At 38.4% G+C, this 14791-nt stretch overlaps 1 protein-coding gene across 2 annotated transcripts in view; it reads right to left on the reverse strand.

Moving 5' to 3' along the window:
• Positions 1-14791, reverse strand: part of VIPR2 (vasoactive intestinal peptide receptor 2) — a 59533-nt gene that overhangs the window by 13315 nt on the left and 31427 nt on the right. The window contains exons 5-8 of one of the 2 annotated variants that reach the window (XM_037383765.1): positions 9702-9799; positions 4621-4762; positions 1307-1457; positions 323-383 (exon numbers count right to left, since the gene is read on the reverse strand). In XM_037383765.1, the coding sequence (XP_037239662.1) occupies positions 323-383; positions 1307-1457; positions 4621-4762; positions 9702-9799 (452 nt within the window). The remainder of the gene's footprint in view (positions 1-322; positions 384-1306; positions 1458-4620; positions 4763-9701; positions 9800-14791) is intronic. The other variant, XM_037383766.1, reaches the window with a different exon arrangement.

Here is a 14791-nt window from a genome sequence, read left to right on the forward strand (position 1 = left end):
GAACCCAAGGATCCCCTCTGCTGTTTTAAATATTATTTTGACCTCCAAAGCACATAGCTCTAAGTGTGGGTCTCAAGGGGTAACGTTAGTCAAAACCTTTCTCTGCTCTCTCCTGCCCTCAAGGTTTTTCAAATAAACAGCATAAGCAGCATGCTGAAGAGCTCCTAAACACCTGTCCCTTTATTGCCGTATCTGAAATTTCAATACTGTGCTCATCCCCTTCAAAACAGCAAACTACCTTTGTGTGAACACCACCATAGCCAAGGCAAGGATTGTATTGGCACATTAGAGGCTTTAAAATTTCTCTCCCCCATGTGCTTACCCAGTGTCCTCTAAAATGATCCGTGTCACTGTCCACGTAATAATGAATATGGTAGGAATTCCTGAAAAATCCCAGAGGTTTAGAGGATGATCAAAAAAATATACGACCACAAAAAAAGAAAAGAAAAGAAAAAAGTTCAGCCTGCTAGTAACCACTTATTCCCCAAACACACAGCACACAGTAAACATGTGCATGGAGAGGCCCATCTGATGAGCTATGTGATGTAAGCAATGTATTGCAAACAAAGACTGCAGGGATAGTGGGTTTATTTCTTATAAAAATGCAGCCACAATGACTAATATACAGAGAACATGCCTTAGGCTTCTTTCAAGCTGTCGGAGTGACCTACAGGGCAATAGATACAAGTTATGCATTCCCAACGCACTTCCAAGGGCTGCAATATAAAACTGAAGTGTAAATCATTTCATAAAGAACCATTCCCACAGACTGGTTTATTCCCATTTCCCAGCAATACCTAAATGTTTTATGACCACCAATTACTGGAAGCTTTAAAGTGCTCTGCGTAGATATCATTGCACTTTCTGGAAATGAAAGGAATACACGTATTTAAAACCAGATGGAGAATATGATTGGGCTTCTAAAAAAGGCAAATAGCATAGCTTGTGGCTGTGCAGGTAAACTTTCTTTTTCCTCCCAAATTAGGACAGCCTGAATTATACGTTTTGCAGTGGCAGTCCTTGCACCATCCTATATCTTGAACACCCCCTGGGCAATGTGCACATCGGCACGGGTCGGAGCCATGCCAAGGACCAAACTAGCACTTATGCCTCAGTACTTTTGTGCCCCCTCCCTCCCATGGTACAGCAGCTGTAACCTCTGCTGGCGCTGAACCGTGGAACTAGTGAGTCCGAGGAGTCATCCAACAGAAATGGCATGACCCCCTTGGTATGGAATATTGAACCTAACTAATATATACAGACAGAAAAAAAAAAGAGTATTATTGGAAGATGTTGAAGTTCTTACCCCATCCAATCAGCAGGTAGACTGTGAAGTGTCTGTTGGGGGAGAATATCAGCACAAGGAGGATGTGGAGGTAAAGCCCTTCAACTAAGAGCCAGTAAAAGTTTGCCATAACACCATACTGAAAAAACACCAAAATAGCCTTGCAGCCCACCTGAAATATCAGAGTACAGATCAAAGTTGTTGCAGGAAAGATGCTGTATTATTCTGTTATTAATATATCCTATAGATCTTAACTCTCCATGTAATACTAGTAACCCAGGTCCAGCTGAAATTTTTTTTTTCAGTCATGCCAAATGAGACATTGTAAACGTTACTGTGTAGATATATATATGAAGAAAAGGAATTATTAAAAAATTATTTAGATGGCTCTCAGCAAATTTGCTCAGAAATTTTGAAACCTTCAATAATTTCAAATTCAAAATAAATATTGTAAAAGGTAACGGTTATCAATAAATGCACACATTTGCAATAGTTAGTTAACACATAGCTATTAGATTAAATGACCATCTAGTAGGTGGTTTATAAATACATTAAAATCCCAGCTAACAGGAAAATTAACAAAGAAACTGCTTTATTAATTTCTCAAGACTAAATGAGAAACTGAGTGAAAAATATAACTTTACATGATGAATAATCTAAGTAGACTTAGAAGAAAAAGACTGGAATTTTAAAAATTACATTTTCCCTGTAGAAAATGCTTTAGCGTTTCTTTAGTAACAAAACACGTAAACACGTATCATGAAATGAAGTCCCAGTTACAGTCTATGTGCTGCTCTTCAGAACTGATTTTCAGCTGTCTGTGCTGCTGATGTTCCACAGTGCTGGCTGCTGCTACTTTGGTACTTCCCAGCGGGAATGTGGGATGTGAGAATTGAACATAAAAATGTTTCCGTTGACTCTGAACTGAGAAATGTGATGATACGGTGAATGTAACAGACTAAACAAAATGGACTTGTGGTGGGTTGACCTTGGCTGGATGCCAGGTGCCCACCAAGCGGCTCTGTCACTCCCCTCCTCAGCAGAGCAGGGCAGGGGAGAAAAAAAGATGGAAACAAACCCTTGTGGGTCAAGATAAAGGCAGTTTAATGAAGCAATAGCAAAAGTCTCATCAGTGGAAGCAAAGCAAAACAAAAGATGTTATTCTCTACTTCCCATCAGCAGGCGATGTTTGGCCACTTCCCGGGAAGCAGAGAATCACTAAATAAAACTTCTAGCTTCTGCCTGCTTTCCTCCCTTCCCCGTTTTAAATACCCTTCATACTTCCACTGTTTCTGTTAAAATTCCAAGTACACCAAATACCTAAGAAGCGAACTCATTAATTTAGTGACTGATTCCTCTGTCTAAACATGGGTGTCTATTATAAGGTGAGATGCCATCAGGGACCTGTCACCAGCTGCTAAGCCAGAAGGTCACTGACTTCCTAGAGACACTTCTTTGTATCCATCAGCCCCTTGTGGTGTCTCGGGTATCTCAGTGCATCCCAAGTAACATACATGCCTATATTTATACCCATGTACATGTCTACATAGACAACCAAATAAGAATCCAAAGGCTTGAATTCATTTCACCTAATTTTAGCTGCCTACAAGCAAGGTTTCTGGTGAATGCTAGCCATCTACTAGCCAACCAGCTCCTTATGCAGCCACGAAGACAGACAGGCATGACCAGAGAAAGTCTTAAAAGCAGATGAGATAAACTGTCCAGTGAGAAAGACAGAAGCCCAGAGAAACAGCGTAGTTCAGTCATCTCATTTAATAAGACTAATCTTACCTCTGGACTTTGCATCCACTGGAGGGATATCCACTGCAGACCAGTAATGGCCAGAAAATTTCAAAATGCAAGTTGTGATTTGCTTTTATGCTTATGACTACTTACAACCAGATTAACAAAGTCTAAACCTTTTAAATTCCAATACTCCCCTGTATTATATTCTCAATTTACACACCAGAACTCCGCAACAAAATGTTTTCCCTTCCTCCTGCAGCTAATCCTCTATCAGGTGTATTTCCAGATGCTGAACAGCGAAGGTATCTGTCAATAAACCGTTAGCCAGAACTGTGGCTCTGTGTCACTCAGATCCAGGACCTAGTTACATTGCATTCTGAATTGCGTGCTTTTCAACACCTGTGCATGCAGCAGAACTGTGGAACATCACACACGTGACAAAAGGGGCAAAGCCCACAGGCTGTTACATCAGAAAGGCAGCATCCAGCCAATGCAAGACAAAACAGCCTTGCTAAGCTGGCATCAGATTATCCCACGTATAATGCACCAAAAATTACTCAACGGTCCACAAAACTGGACATATTCAAATAGGAAAATATGAGGCTTTCAGGCAGGAATAACAGGAGAATAAAAGAAATTGCAGAAATCAAGCAGTATTTTGAGAGTCCATTGACTAATCTTTCAAGGACCTAAGACGTTTTGATTACCCCTGGCAGTCTGCCTTCTAACTACTTTGCCTTCTTTGCGTCTATTAACTCAGAGCCTATTTGTCTTCATTAGAAATATCCCAGATTACAAATTCATGCATACAGCTTGGTAGTCACTGCTAAGAACTTTATGCTGTGGGACAATACAGCTTCATCAATGTAAAAATATCTTCCTTTTTTTTCTCACAAGCTTAAACTGAAGTAAATTAAATTCAGAAGGGCTTCAGCAATATTTGTAGGATTCTTCTGCAGCACTTTTGACTGAAACAAGGCAGGCAGAGAATAGGGATTACCATATAGCGGTCAGTCTTCTAACAGCAAGACTTGAGAATTTTTTTAACCCCTGGGTATGAAAATGTAGTAAACATATTAGCTTGCCAAGAATGCAGATGACAACACTCCTGTCATAGCCAGAAAGTACAGAGGAATTAATAAAGATAGCTCCTGCAAATATTTAATTCCCTGACTCATTTCTCTCCCTCCATTGATACCTGTCCAAATCCTAGACTCCTGATAAAGCCACTAGAACACTTCCAGAAGAGCTGCATTTAATCACTCCCAGTTGATTGGAACTCCTGTTTCTCTTAAACTCTCCCAGCTGATTAATGCAGTGGCCATATTTATTCTGAGGTATAGCTGGTCATGATTTGTTTTGGCAGATGACACGTCCCTTCACGGACATGCAAAATGACATTAACTTCTCTTACTTGTGCTGCAACCTTCTTTCTCTGGCTACTTCTAAAAGACCATTTTGCTAGTCATTATATTCTCTATAGAACTGTCTGCACTGACAGCTTGGTATCGTTAAATATTTAAAAGGATCAGGGAGGAAAATTTAGTGACACAACAGTATTATACCAGGTAGCAAATGAGGTTCATTACCCATGAGGTTTGATCCTCTGGACAGTGAGCTGTGTTGGAGCTGGAATAGAGAATATCATCCTTGACTAAAACAGAGATTGCTCTTAGAATGAAAGAGAGGAACAGGTTCAGGTGGATGTAGTTCCGAGTACAATGAAGTTTTCTAAGAAGAGATTTAAAAACAGACATTTTAGATTTTGAGACAGAAAGCTCTTCTATTAATTTCTGGTCATTTCTTAGTAATATGAACCTTGATTAAGAGCCTATCCTTTCCTCTGTCATATTCAGTGCTACTTTGCTGTTTTCTTTTATCATCATCATCCTCACCATTATTATAGGCTGTCCAAAATACACAAAGTATGTCTTACTCCTTTTCAGTATCACAGCCCAAAAGATGCCAGTGATATTTCTCCCACACTTTAACATAAACTTACAATAAACATAGAATATTATAACCTTCTGTGTGTGCACTGATCCCAGTGTTTTTCTTGCAAATAAAACTGATTATCCTGGATATATTCCAGACATGCTTTCACCTGTTATTTTCTGGTTTAAGTTTTTATTTAACTCCTGCATTTTGCTATATAATGGCTTTTCATCCTATGATTTGAGTGTACGCAGCTACAATTAAAAAATGCATTCACAATATTAGATCGCCTATCCTTTCTATCCAGTGAGATGTAAAACTTCTTAAGTCCAGCAGGCATGTGATAGCCTGACAAACAAATGACAAATTAAATATTCCAAGTAAGTGAATGAGTGCTCAGGAGAAGAAAGTTGCAAGTTCAGGGCTTTTTGCTTAAAAGACATTTCCTTCAAGACCTTCCCATTCAACAGAATTTTTTCATAGCAAATCCTCACAAACCAAACTGCTTTTGGTTTTTCTGGTCAAAACCAGCACCTTGAACTGCACGTGGAAATAAGCCAGAAGCCAGGGCATTGTAGCAAGTACGAGCAATGAAAGAACAAAGATGCAATAGGATGTTATGGTGGTGTGCAGTGGTAGCTTCCAAGTAGTCTTCACATTTTGATTTGCACCAAAGAATGCTAAATAATCCATTCTGAAACTACTAAAACAAGGACAGCTACAATGAGTGTAGGGAAATAAATAAGAGATCTGTCTTGCTAGCCCACAGTTCGGCAAGGGACAGAATACCAGGCTGAACTGACAGCAGCTGTTCAAAGATCCAGTGGTTTCTGTGGCTCTGCATGTCCCTAGCTGAACCAGGTTCTGAGAAAAACTGAAATACCAGTATTATGTTGGACTGCATCATGTGTTCCTATGGAATTCGGAGATACATGAAAGCTGCAAATGGGAGGAAAATGTTTTTCATGAGTAACTAATTTAGATGATTAGTTCTTCACCCCATACAGTAGCTGAAATAATAAATGTTGGATATATATAAGGCTGTCAAACCAGATTTTTTTATATGGGATATGTATGATGTTTCAGAATAACAAAGAAATGCTGTTTTTTAACAATGAAACAAAAACTATGCTGCTTATTCCTTTGATGTGACTACCTGATGACACAAAACTATCATGTGAGGAAAGTTTACGGACAGTTAATGCAAATGCACATGAGAGGCCATCTTTCAGAAATGATGAAGATTCATATTTTTCTCCTCGGTAAGAAACACATATCAGAGAAACCGACATTTTGGGGGGAAGGTTTTGTTATACAGGACTAACCCTGAAGGAAGTATGGTAAGATCTAGAATGTCAGTGTTATGCGGAAATATGCTGTTCTACAATTTATTTTCACTCTGAGTTGGAACAAATAAACCTTTTCTAAAATATCTGAAAAATAATATTTATTTGTAATAATTTTGATTTCCACCTTTCTGAAATTTTATGACATATTAAGACTTAGACATTCAAAATCAAGAAATAGAAACTTGCATTCAAAGAAGGGTAAAGCAAGCAGCTTCTTTTGACTGCATCAAAATGATTAGCTTCACTGTTTATAAATTAAGGTTGGAGAAGCAAGAATGTGCCTGACAAACTGGCAACCTCCAACAGGAAAACATTGTGCCAGAAAGTTGCCAATTAACTTTAATTATGATAAATACATAGAATATTATGTGGGGAGTGGCATATAGTGACTTGAAAAACGCTGTCAGTTTAGTCTGGCAAGGTATTTACAGATATTCATGTTTTATGCCTTTGTTTTGAGATTAAAAGATTAGCCAGATATACAATCCTTTCCTTTTACAATGCTTCTGTGTTCTTTGCAGATACTAATAAATGGGAACCCTTATAATGTTTCTGTAAAGATTCAAACCAAGTCCAGTTCTTTGGAAGAAATGCAAAACAATATTGCAACTGCGTGGAAGGTTTCAGAAAAAACCCTCCTTTCCCCACTGAATGGTTCTGCCTTTCATGTGCTTACAGCTGATGCTGTGAACAACTGCAAAGCACTGACGATCTATCTGTTCTGCTAGACAGTACATAATAATGTAAAATGGACTGCAGAAGTCAAGTTGTAATACGTAAAAAAGAATATCCACTTCCTTGTCATGAACACATCACCCATAATTAAATTAAAATCCACATTATTCCATTTTTTCTTTCATTAAAAGTACTGCACAAATTCAGGATTAAACGCAGTATAATTTGAAACATACATATATAAATCCAGCAATGCACAATTTTAATAATCTCTTGTGTTACTAATATCCAGAGTTCAAATTCTAATCCTGCTGGATGAAGTCAGGATTTTGACAACCCTACTGTGTTAGTAACTCCCAATTTTTAACTCGGTACTTAACTACCAAATCTCCTTTAGATAGTTTTGCTTAGAAGAGTTGTTCTTTGCTCTCCTTTTTAAACACAGCAAGCTGAAAGTTTGCTGGTTACATTCAAAGGTGAATGTGTTTCAGGGGTGAGCGACTGGTTTAATAAACAGTATATTGACTTTACCTATAACAAACTCTGAGACCTTTTAGAGAAAGTATGTTTCTTGGATAGAAGGTGCTACCAGCTAAGTAGTGAAAAGTTAAAACTTACAGAAACATTCTTATTTTCCAAACTCTGTCCTTAAAAATGACCATAATGTATGGGATGCCTTACAACATGCCTGAGACAGACATACATGCGTAGCCATCAGCATTCTCTTCTATTATTGATAATTTACAACTGCTTCAGCTAAAGCCTTCCATGATAATTGGCTGCTTGTGACATGCTTGGGAAACTATATACTGACCAGGTTATTTTTACAACTTGTTTGGGTTCCTAACTCAACTCACTGTGTTAGGAGGTCCCTACACTCCTTGTAGATAGCAGAGAAACACGCTTCTTTAGGGGGAGACTTAGAAGACCCTGTGTTCCCCCCCTGAAAAAAAGCCTGGGTTTTCCACTGACTCAACAGAGAGATTGGGGAGCTCTCAATTTGAATATATAAGGTTTGGAGCACACCTCTGAAATTCTTGATCTGTTTGTTATAACTGACTTCTGGTGATGGACAACATTCAAATGGCTGTAACACACTGTCTTACATGCATTGTTAATTTTAGCAGTTTTGAAAATGCACAATCTGCCTGAGGCATCTCCTAGTAAGAAGAAGATAACCGTGAGTGACTGTCCTGTTTTCAGCTGGGATAGAGTTAATTTTCTTCCTAGTAGCTGGTGCAGTGCTGTGTTTTGGATTTAGTATGAGAATAACGCTGATAACACATTGTTTTATTTGTCACCAAGTAGTACTTACTCTAAATCAAGGACTTTTCACTTTCCCATGCTCTGCCAGGGAGCAGGTTCACAAGAAGCCAGGAGGGAGCAGAGCCAGGACAGCTGACCTGAACTAGCCAAAGGGATGTTCCATACCACAGAACGCCATGCTTGGTATATAACCTGGGGGGGAGTTGCCTGGGAGCCTCTGACCACTGCTGGGGGACTGGCTGGGCATTGGTCAGTGGGTGGTGAGCAATTATACTCTGCAGCACTTGGGTTTCTTGAGCTTTATCTCTCTCTTTTTGTTATCTTCCTTTTCACTACAATTATTTCTGTTGATATTATTATATTTTAATTTATTGCATTATTGATTTGTTTTTATCTCAACCCACAAGTTTTACCTTTTTCCAATTCTCTTCCACATCCCACCAGGGGCAGGGGGAGTGAGCGAGTGGCTGCATGGCATTTAGTTGCCAGCTGGAGTTCAGTCACGACAGTCTCAATTTTTTTCAAACACATTACAAAATATAATTATGGCCTATGTATCTGCTCTTAACAGTATCTGAATATTTAAATACTGATAAAATATGATGACAGACTGAAAGGCTTACAGAACTCTCCACAGGAATATTTCATCAGAGGAATAAGGCTCTGCCAAACAACATGCTTGTCCTCTACATATTACGTGTACTTTTCTACCAAATCTGAGAGATGCATTTTCTTTTTTTTCTTGGTGCAGAGCGGAACGGAGAAGTTGTGTGAAGTTTATAATGGAGAATATAAAGGTTGTTCTATTAGACAGGAAGAAGTGATACATAAAAGCATGAAGGTGGAGAGACTGAGAAAATCTATGATACTGATCATGCCATTTTGCAGTTTCTTTTACCAGCTGGAGATTGCCTTCAGTCTCAGAAAACTCCCAGAAGTTAGGCAAAACTAACAGGCAGTACTGCCTTTCCTAATACTGCCTAACAAAACCATTGCGCTCACAGCACTATCCTTCAGCATAATGATCCATACCTTTACAACCCCACTTGGAAAAATTAATGATTACCTTTGATAATAGTACCCCCGGAAACCACTCAGAAGCTTCTGCAAAATATGGCTGCCCACTTGTCCAGTGCTGAGACCAGCATCCTACTGATTTTCAAGAGCAATTCAAGGTGTCAATTTTAATAATCAAATAGAAAATGCTTTATATAATCCATTCCTAAATGACTGTTCTTTCTTACAGGGGCTGTAATGTCTGTAAATTTGTTAAGTGCTTTGAAATTTTTTAATATGGTACTAGCAAAAATCAAGTTAGCATTATATTATTGTCAGCTGTTTAATTGAGAAAAGTGTAAAATACATGCATTTTCTAAATACCTCAGCAATCAGACAAGTAAAAACCATCTTATCACTGTTCATATTTACTCATGAAAAACACCTACCTGAAAAGGCAAAGAATTATACTTCCTGTTGTAAGAGCAATCAGAGATACGCTGTGTCCAAGGGTATAAATTGCCTTCACCCTTACATAGAAGTTGACCTGCACAGAAAAATATACATGCAGAAACCACTTACTGATATATAAAATTCACTGTGAAATTACATAGTTTTCCATTAAGTAGCTCTGAAGGCTAAATAAATAGTATTGTTTTCACTCTTTGCTCTACAGTACATGATGAGAATATTTTATTGTTATTCCAACATATTTTTGCAATGCAACATCTCAAGCCAATGGACCTCAACAGAAAATTCAGCCTCAGGAACTCAAAACTTTAGACACACAAGCTGGTACAATTTCAGCTGATTATCCCATGCCAATGAGGTCAAAGAAAGCATCAGATTCATCAGCTTCCATAAATGCAATCAAACTGAAGAATGAGTCACACTGAAACAATGGATTATCTCTGAAAGAGAGAATCTGTCTCAGTTCCTTCTGCTCTACTGTACTTTATAATGCATTTATATATGAGTTTAATTTTAAAGACCTGTTTACATCTCATTAGTTTCCTAATATAAATGTTCAAATACTTTACTAAATTGTGACCCAAACAACCCTTTTTTTTTCCTTTAGTAAAGTTATTTGCTAAAACTTGGAAAGGAAATTCTTCAACAGAAGAAAAGCAGACTGAAGTGCACAGGCCACTGATTCACTGCAGCTATCTGTAAATCTACTCCTATTCTGAATGACAACATCAAGAAAACTAATGCTAAATATTCTCAAAATTAAGCTGCTTCTTTTATGCCTACAACAAAGTCATTAGACTGACATTATTTTCCACTCAAGCTAGATAAAATATTAAAACTAAAGTTTTGTACTATGGTATGAAATTAAAGTTTTTAATAGCAGTGTAGAATATGCTATGCATAATGGACAATTTCAATATTCAGTGCATATGGTTATATCACTCTTTAAATAAACTAAGATAGCAAAAGGAAAAGCAAATTATATTTATTTTATAACATGTAAAAGGACAAGTAAAGAGGTAACTTTAGCAATCCCAATTCATGATGAAATCAGCTGAACATCCACTTAGCAAATATTACACAGATACGGAAAAAACTAAATGAAATGTGAAATGAAATTAAGAATCTTGCAACTGCACTATCATAGATATGGTTAAAGGACAAGAATAAGGGAAACATAATTGCAATAGATCTCAAATTTATTCATAGCAACAGTCATGCTTGTTAGGAGCTACAAGTGGTACATGAGGTGCCACAGGAAACAAATCTCTTTTTTTAATTACGGAAGTAAGCTGAGATTTTTTTTTCACAACAGTCCTGACATTTTGTTAATGTTTGTTTTATATAATATTCACTGACTGTAGAGATAAAGAAAGAAAATAAGGACTCAATGAAGTTTCCAGTGCCATTAGAATGACCATAATAAAGTTCCTTAGTTAAAATCCTGAATAAATATTGCCTTTGTTTCTTTTGGTTGTTTTGTTTTGGCTTTTTTTTTTTTTTGGGGGGGGGGGGGGGAATTGTTTGTGGGTTTGTTTGTTGTTTTTTTAATTGGTGTCCCTGGCTGGTTAAAATGGTAAAACCTAAAGTATTACTTTATTGTTCTCTATAAAGAGTCTGCTGTATATTTGCAGAGCTCCACTGCAGTCTTAAGGACTCTGTGAGCATATATTGTAGGCTCTGTTTCACCTACCATGAGGTGTCTACACTGCAAATATAAATATCTAAGGCAATGTAGGGTGTCTTCACAGGGCCTTCGAGAAAGTACTTCTTGTACCTATGTAAGCACTGAACATGGACTTCACTGAATTTATTTCTACAGGCAATGAAGAGGCCCCCCAGTGACTAATTGAAATGTAGCTACCTAGAGCGTACAAATGCCTGCACTTAGATGGATGCCCCCAAAACATCCTAGTTTTCCACATGAATCCTGTGTTTGCCAAATAGGACTCTAAACTAGCGCAATGTTTCTAAAATGGTTTTCAAATACAATGTGAAAAATATTTTTTCTAAATTAACATAATTTCACACAAAATCAGTTCTGAAGAACTGCCCTTCAATTCCCTGCTAGAATGGCAGAATTATACTGCAGTTCAGCTCATTTTTGGACAGCTCTGAAAACTATGCCTACAGATAAACACCACAGACCACCCCTACGCTTCTTTAATTTGGCTTCTGTCACAGCAAAAGGAACATCAGCCAGTCTCCAGGCGATTTTCTGGGAACAGAGCGGTAAACAGTTTCTCAGCAGCAATTACAACAGCCCATGGCACCAACACTGTAAATACTTCAGGTGTCCCCCTTCATTTATTCAACCTGATCTGCTCTGCAAAATAATGGAAAAAAGGATACTCCGATAAATGAGTTAACAATTTGGCAGCCTCATGTCCCCATCAACAGTATTCTGGAAGAAAGGGAATTTTATTTCCCGACTTTGTGCCCATCGGGAGTTGCAAATATAGTGTAAAGCTGAGAAATGACTGACCTGTTTTCAGCTGGGATAGAGTTAATTTTCTTCCTAGTAGCTGGTGCAGTGCCTTGTTTTGGATTTGGTGTGAAAATAATGTTGATAACACACAGATGTTTTAGTTGTCACCAAGTAGTGCTTACTCTGAATCAAGGACTTCTCAGTTTCCCGTGCTCTACTGGTTCTATGTTACGGAACATCCCTTTGGCTAGTTCAGGTCAGCTAGCCAAAGGGATGTTCCATACCATAGAATGTCATGCTCGGTATATAAACTGGGGGGGAATTGACTGGGAACCTCTGATCACTGCTGGGGGACTGGCTGGGCATTGGTCAGTGGGTGGTGAGCAACTGTATTGTGCATCACTTGTTTTTTTCCTTGGGTTTTATTTCTCTGTCCTCTCTCTCTTTTTCATTAAAATTGTTGTTGTTAAAATTGTTGTTGCTATTATTATTATAATATTTTATTTCAATTATTAATTTGTTCCTAAGTGAACCCACAAGTTTTACCTTTTTCCTAATTCTCCTCCACATCCCACTGGGGGTGGGGGCAGTGAGCGAGCGCTACGTGGTACTTAGTTGCCAGCTGGGGTTAAACCATGACAGCGATGCACAGCAATTCCACAATATGTTTTATTTGTTATCTTCTTGTTGGCATTAGCAGAGCCCATTTCTGCTAAGTACGTTTACACTGAGTGTACAAATAGAAGCCTGAATGGTCTCTAAATCAAAATTTCTTAACACCCACCACATAAATATTACAAATTTCAGGGAGGTAAATGTCATTTGCAAAAGAAGTTGCAATGGCAATAAATCTGTGCCATTTAAATACAGAGTGGAAGATTTCTTGTTCACTTTCATGGAAAAAATTGATTTAATAGTAACAGTGATGTTCAACATCACATTACTGCAGAGCAGAGACAGGGGTCTCCCCAGGTATCCTAAAGCCATGCACACAACACCTGGTAAGAATGCACTCAGGGACAACTTTGCACCATTCTCATCTTCTTATCCTGGGAACTACCAAGTAGCTCAACAAATCTTGATATGTTAAAGTAACCACTGGCCTCCTGTAATTTATTTTTTAATAGCCTTCAAAAGGAAAACAAAGCAGAACTTCTAATGTAAATTGTGTCCTGGACTTTCCCAGTGCCCAGCAGAAATTACTTCTTCCCTTCTATTGAAGTTTCTCATTGTGCTAGAAAATCTTACAGCAGTTGTATGGTTCCTTTCTGCTCCTGAGCAGCTGGCGTGTGCTATGAGTTGACTATAAAACCTGCTCCAAAGAGAGTCTTGGGTTTGCCTAAGGAGCAGAAGTAACTCTGAGGCAAGAAGTGTGTGAGACTGACACACACCAACTCACGCATTTGCTGTTACATTGATGGCTAAACTGACCCAGCTGTATATTCTTCTCTAAGTACCATGGTCTTTATACTCCAGACTTAAAATTAGTTCCCTCTGGCTAGACTTTAAACTTCCCCCCATCACCTCCTCGCTTCATTAAAAAATGCCCTTGTTCTGACTCTCTCACTGCTGACATTTGTCCTCATTTTGGCTGGGTTAGAGTCCATTTCCTTCATAGCAGCTCATAGGGTGCTGTTTTGGATTTGTCACCAAAAGTGTTGATAACACACTGATGTTTTAGCAATTGCTGAACAGTGCTGTCTTGTCTGCTTCTCCTGCTGCCCCACCAGTGAGGAGGCTGGGGGTGCAAAAGAGGCTGGAAGGGGACACAGCCAGGACAGCTGAACCCACACCATATGACACGTGCTCAGCAATAAAAGCTGGAGAATGGAGGAGGAAAGGGATGTTGGGAGTTACAGCATTTGTCTTGCCCAGTCACCATTATGTGTGATGAAGTCCTGCTTTCCTGAAAATAGCTAAAACACCTGCCTGCCGAAGGGAAGCAGTGAATGAATTCCTGATTTTCTTTTGCATGCACACACAGTTTTGGCTTTACCTATTCAACTGTCTTTATCTGAACCCGGGAGTTTTTTCACTTTTGCCCTTCCATTTCTCTCACCCATCCCACTGTGAGGGAGCGAGTGAAGGGCTGTGTGAGGCTGAGCTGCTGGCCAGCGTCAGCCCACGACAGCCTTGAAACCATTTTCCTGCAGATCTCATAGATAACTATGCACACAAGATACACAGGAATTATTAGGAAGCTGACAGTACTAGAAACACTGTAATTTTAATGCACAGATCTTTAAAAATATTTGAATTAATAAAATACATTTAGGTTGCAATAAAGTTGTTAGCAATTCTGATTATATAATTCTGTTGCTAGTAGCTACTTAGCCCATATTTACATGAGAGATCAGTCGAGCAGCTATGAGAAATAACTTCAACTTGCAAGTTTCCTTTCAACAATAGAAAGTAGTTGCTCCTGAACACATTTGACATTTTTGAGAACTCATTACTCAAGGCCTTGGCTTCTATCTGACACTGAATATAACCTTAGTTTCTCAAAAATTAGTCATAACATTCTTTATTACTGATTCACCCAAAGGCTTTCTGTATCTACTACAGGGAGTGGATTTTAAAGACTATACTAGGGTCTCATATATAAAGGGTATATGTCCTTACCATTCTAAGTGACTAATC

The sequence above is a fragment of the Falco rusticolus genome, chromosome 4 (genome assembly GCF_015220075.1).
Source record: "Falco rusticolus isolate bFalRus1 chromosome 4, bFalRus1.pri, whole genome shotgun sequence".
In the NCBI taxonomy this organism is placed as follows: Eukaryota; Metazoa; Chordata; class Aves; order Falconiformes; family Falconidae; genus Falco; species Falco rusticolus.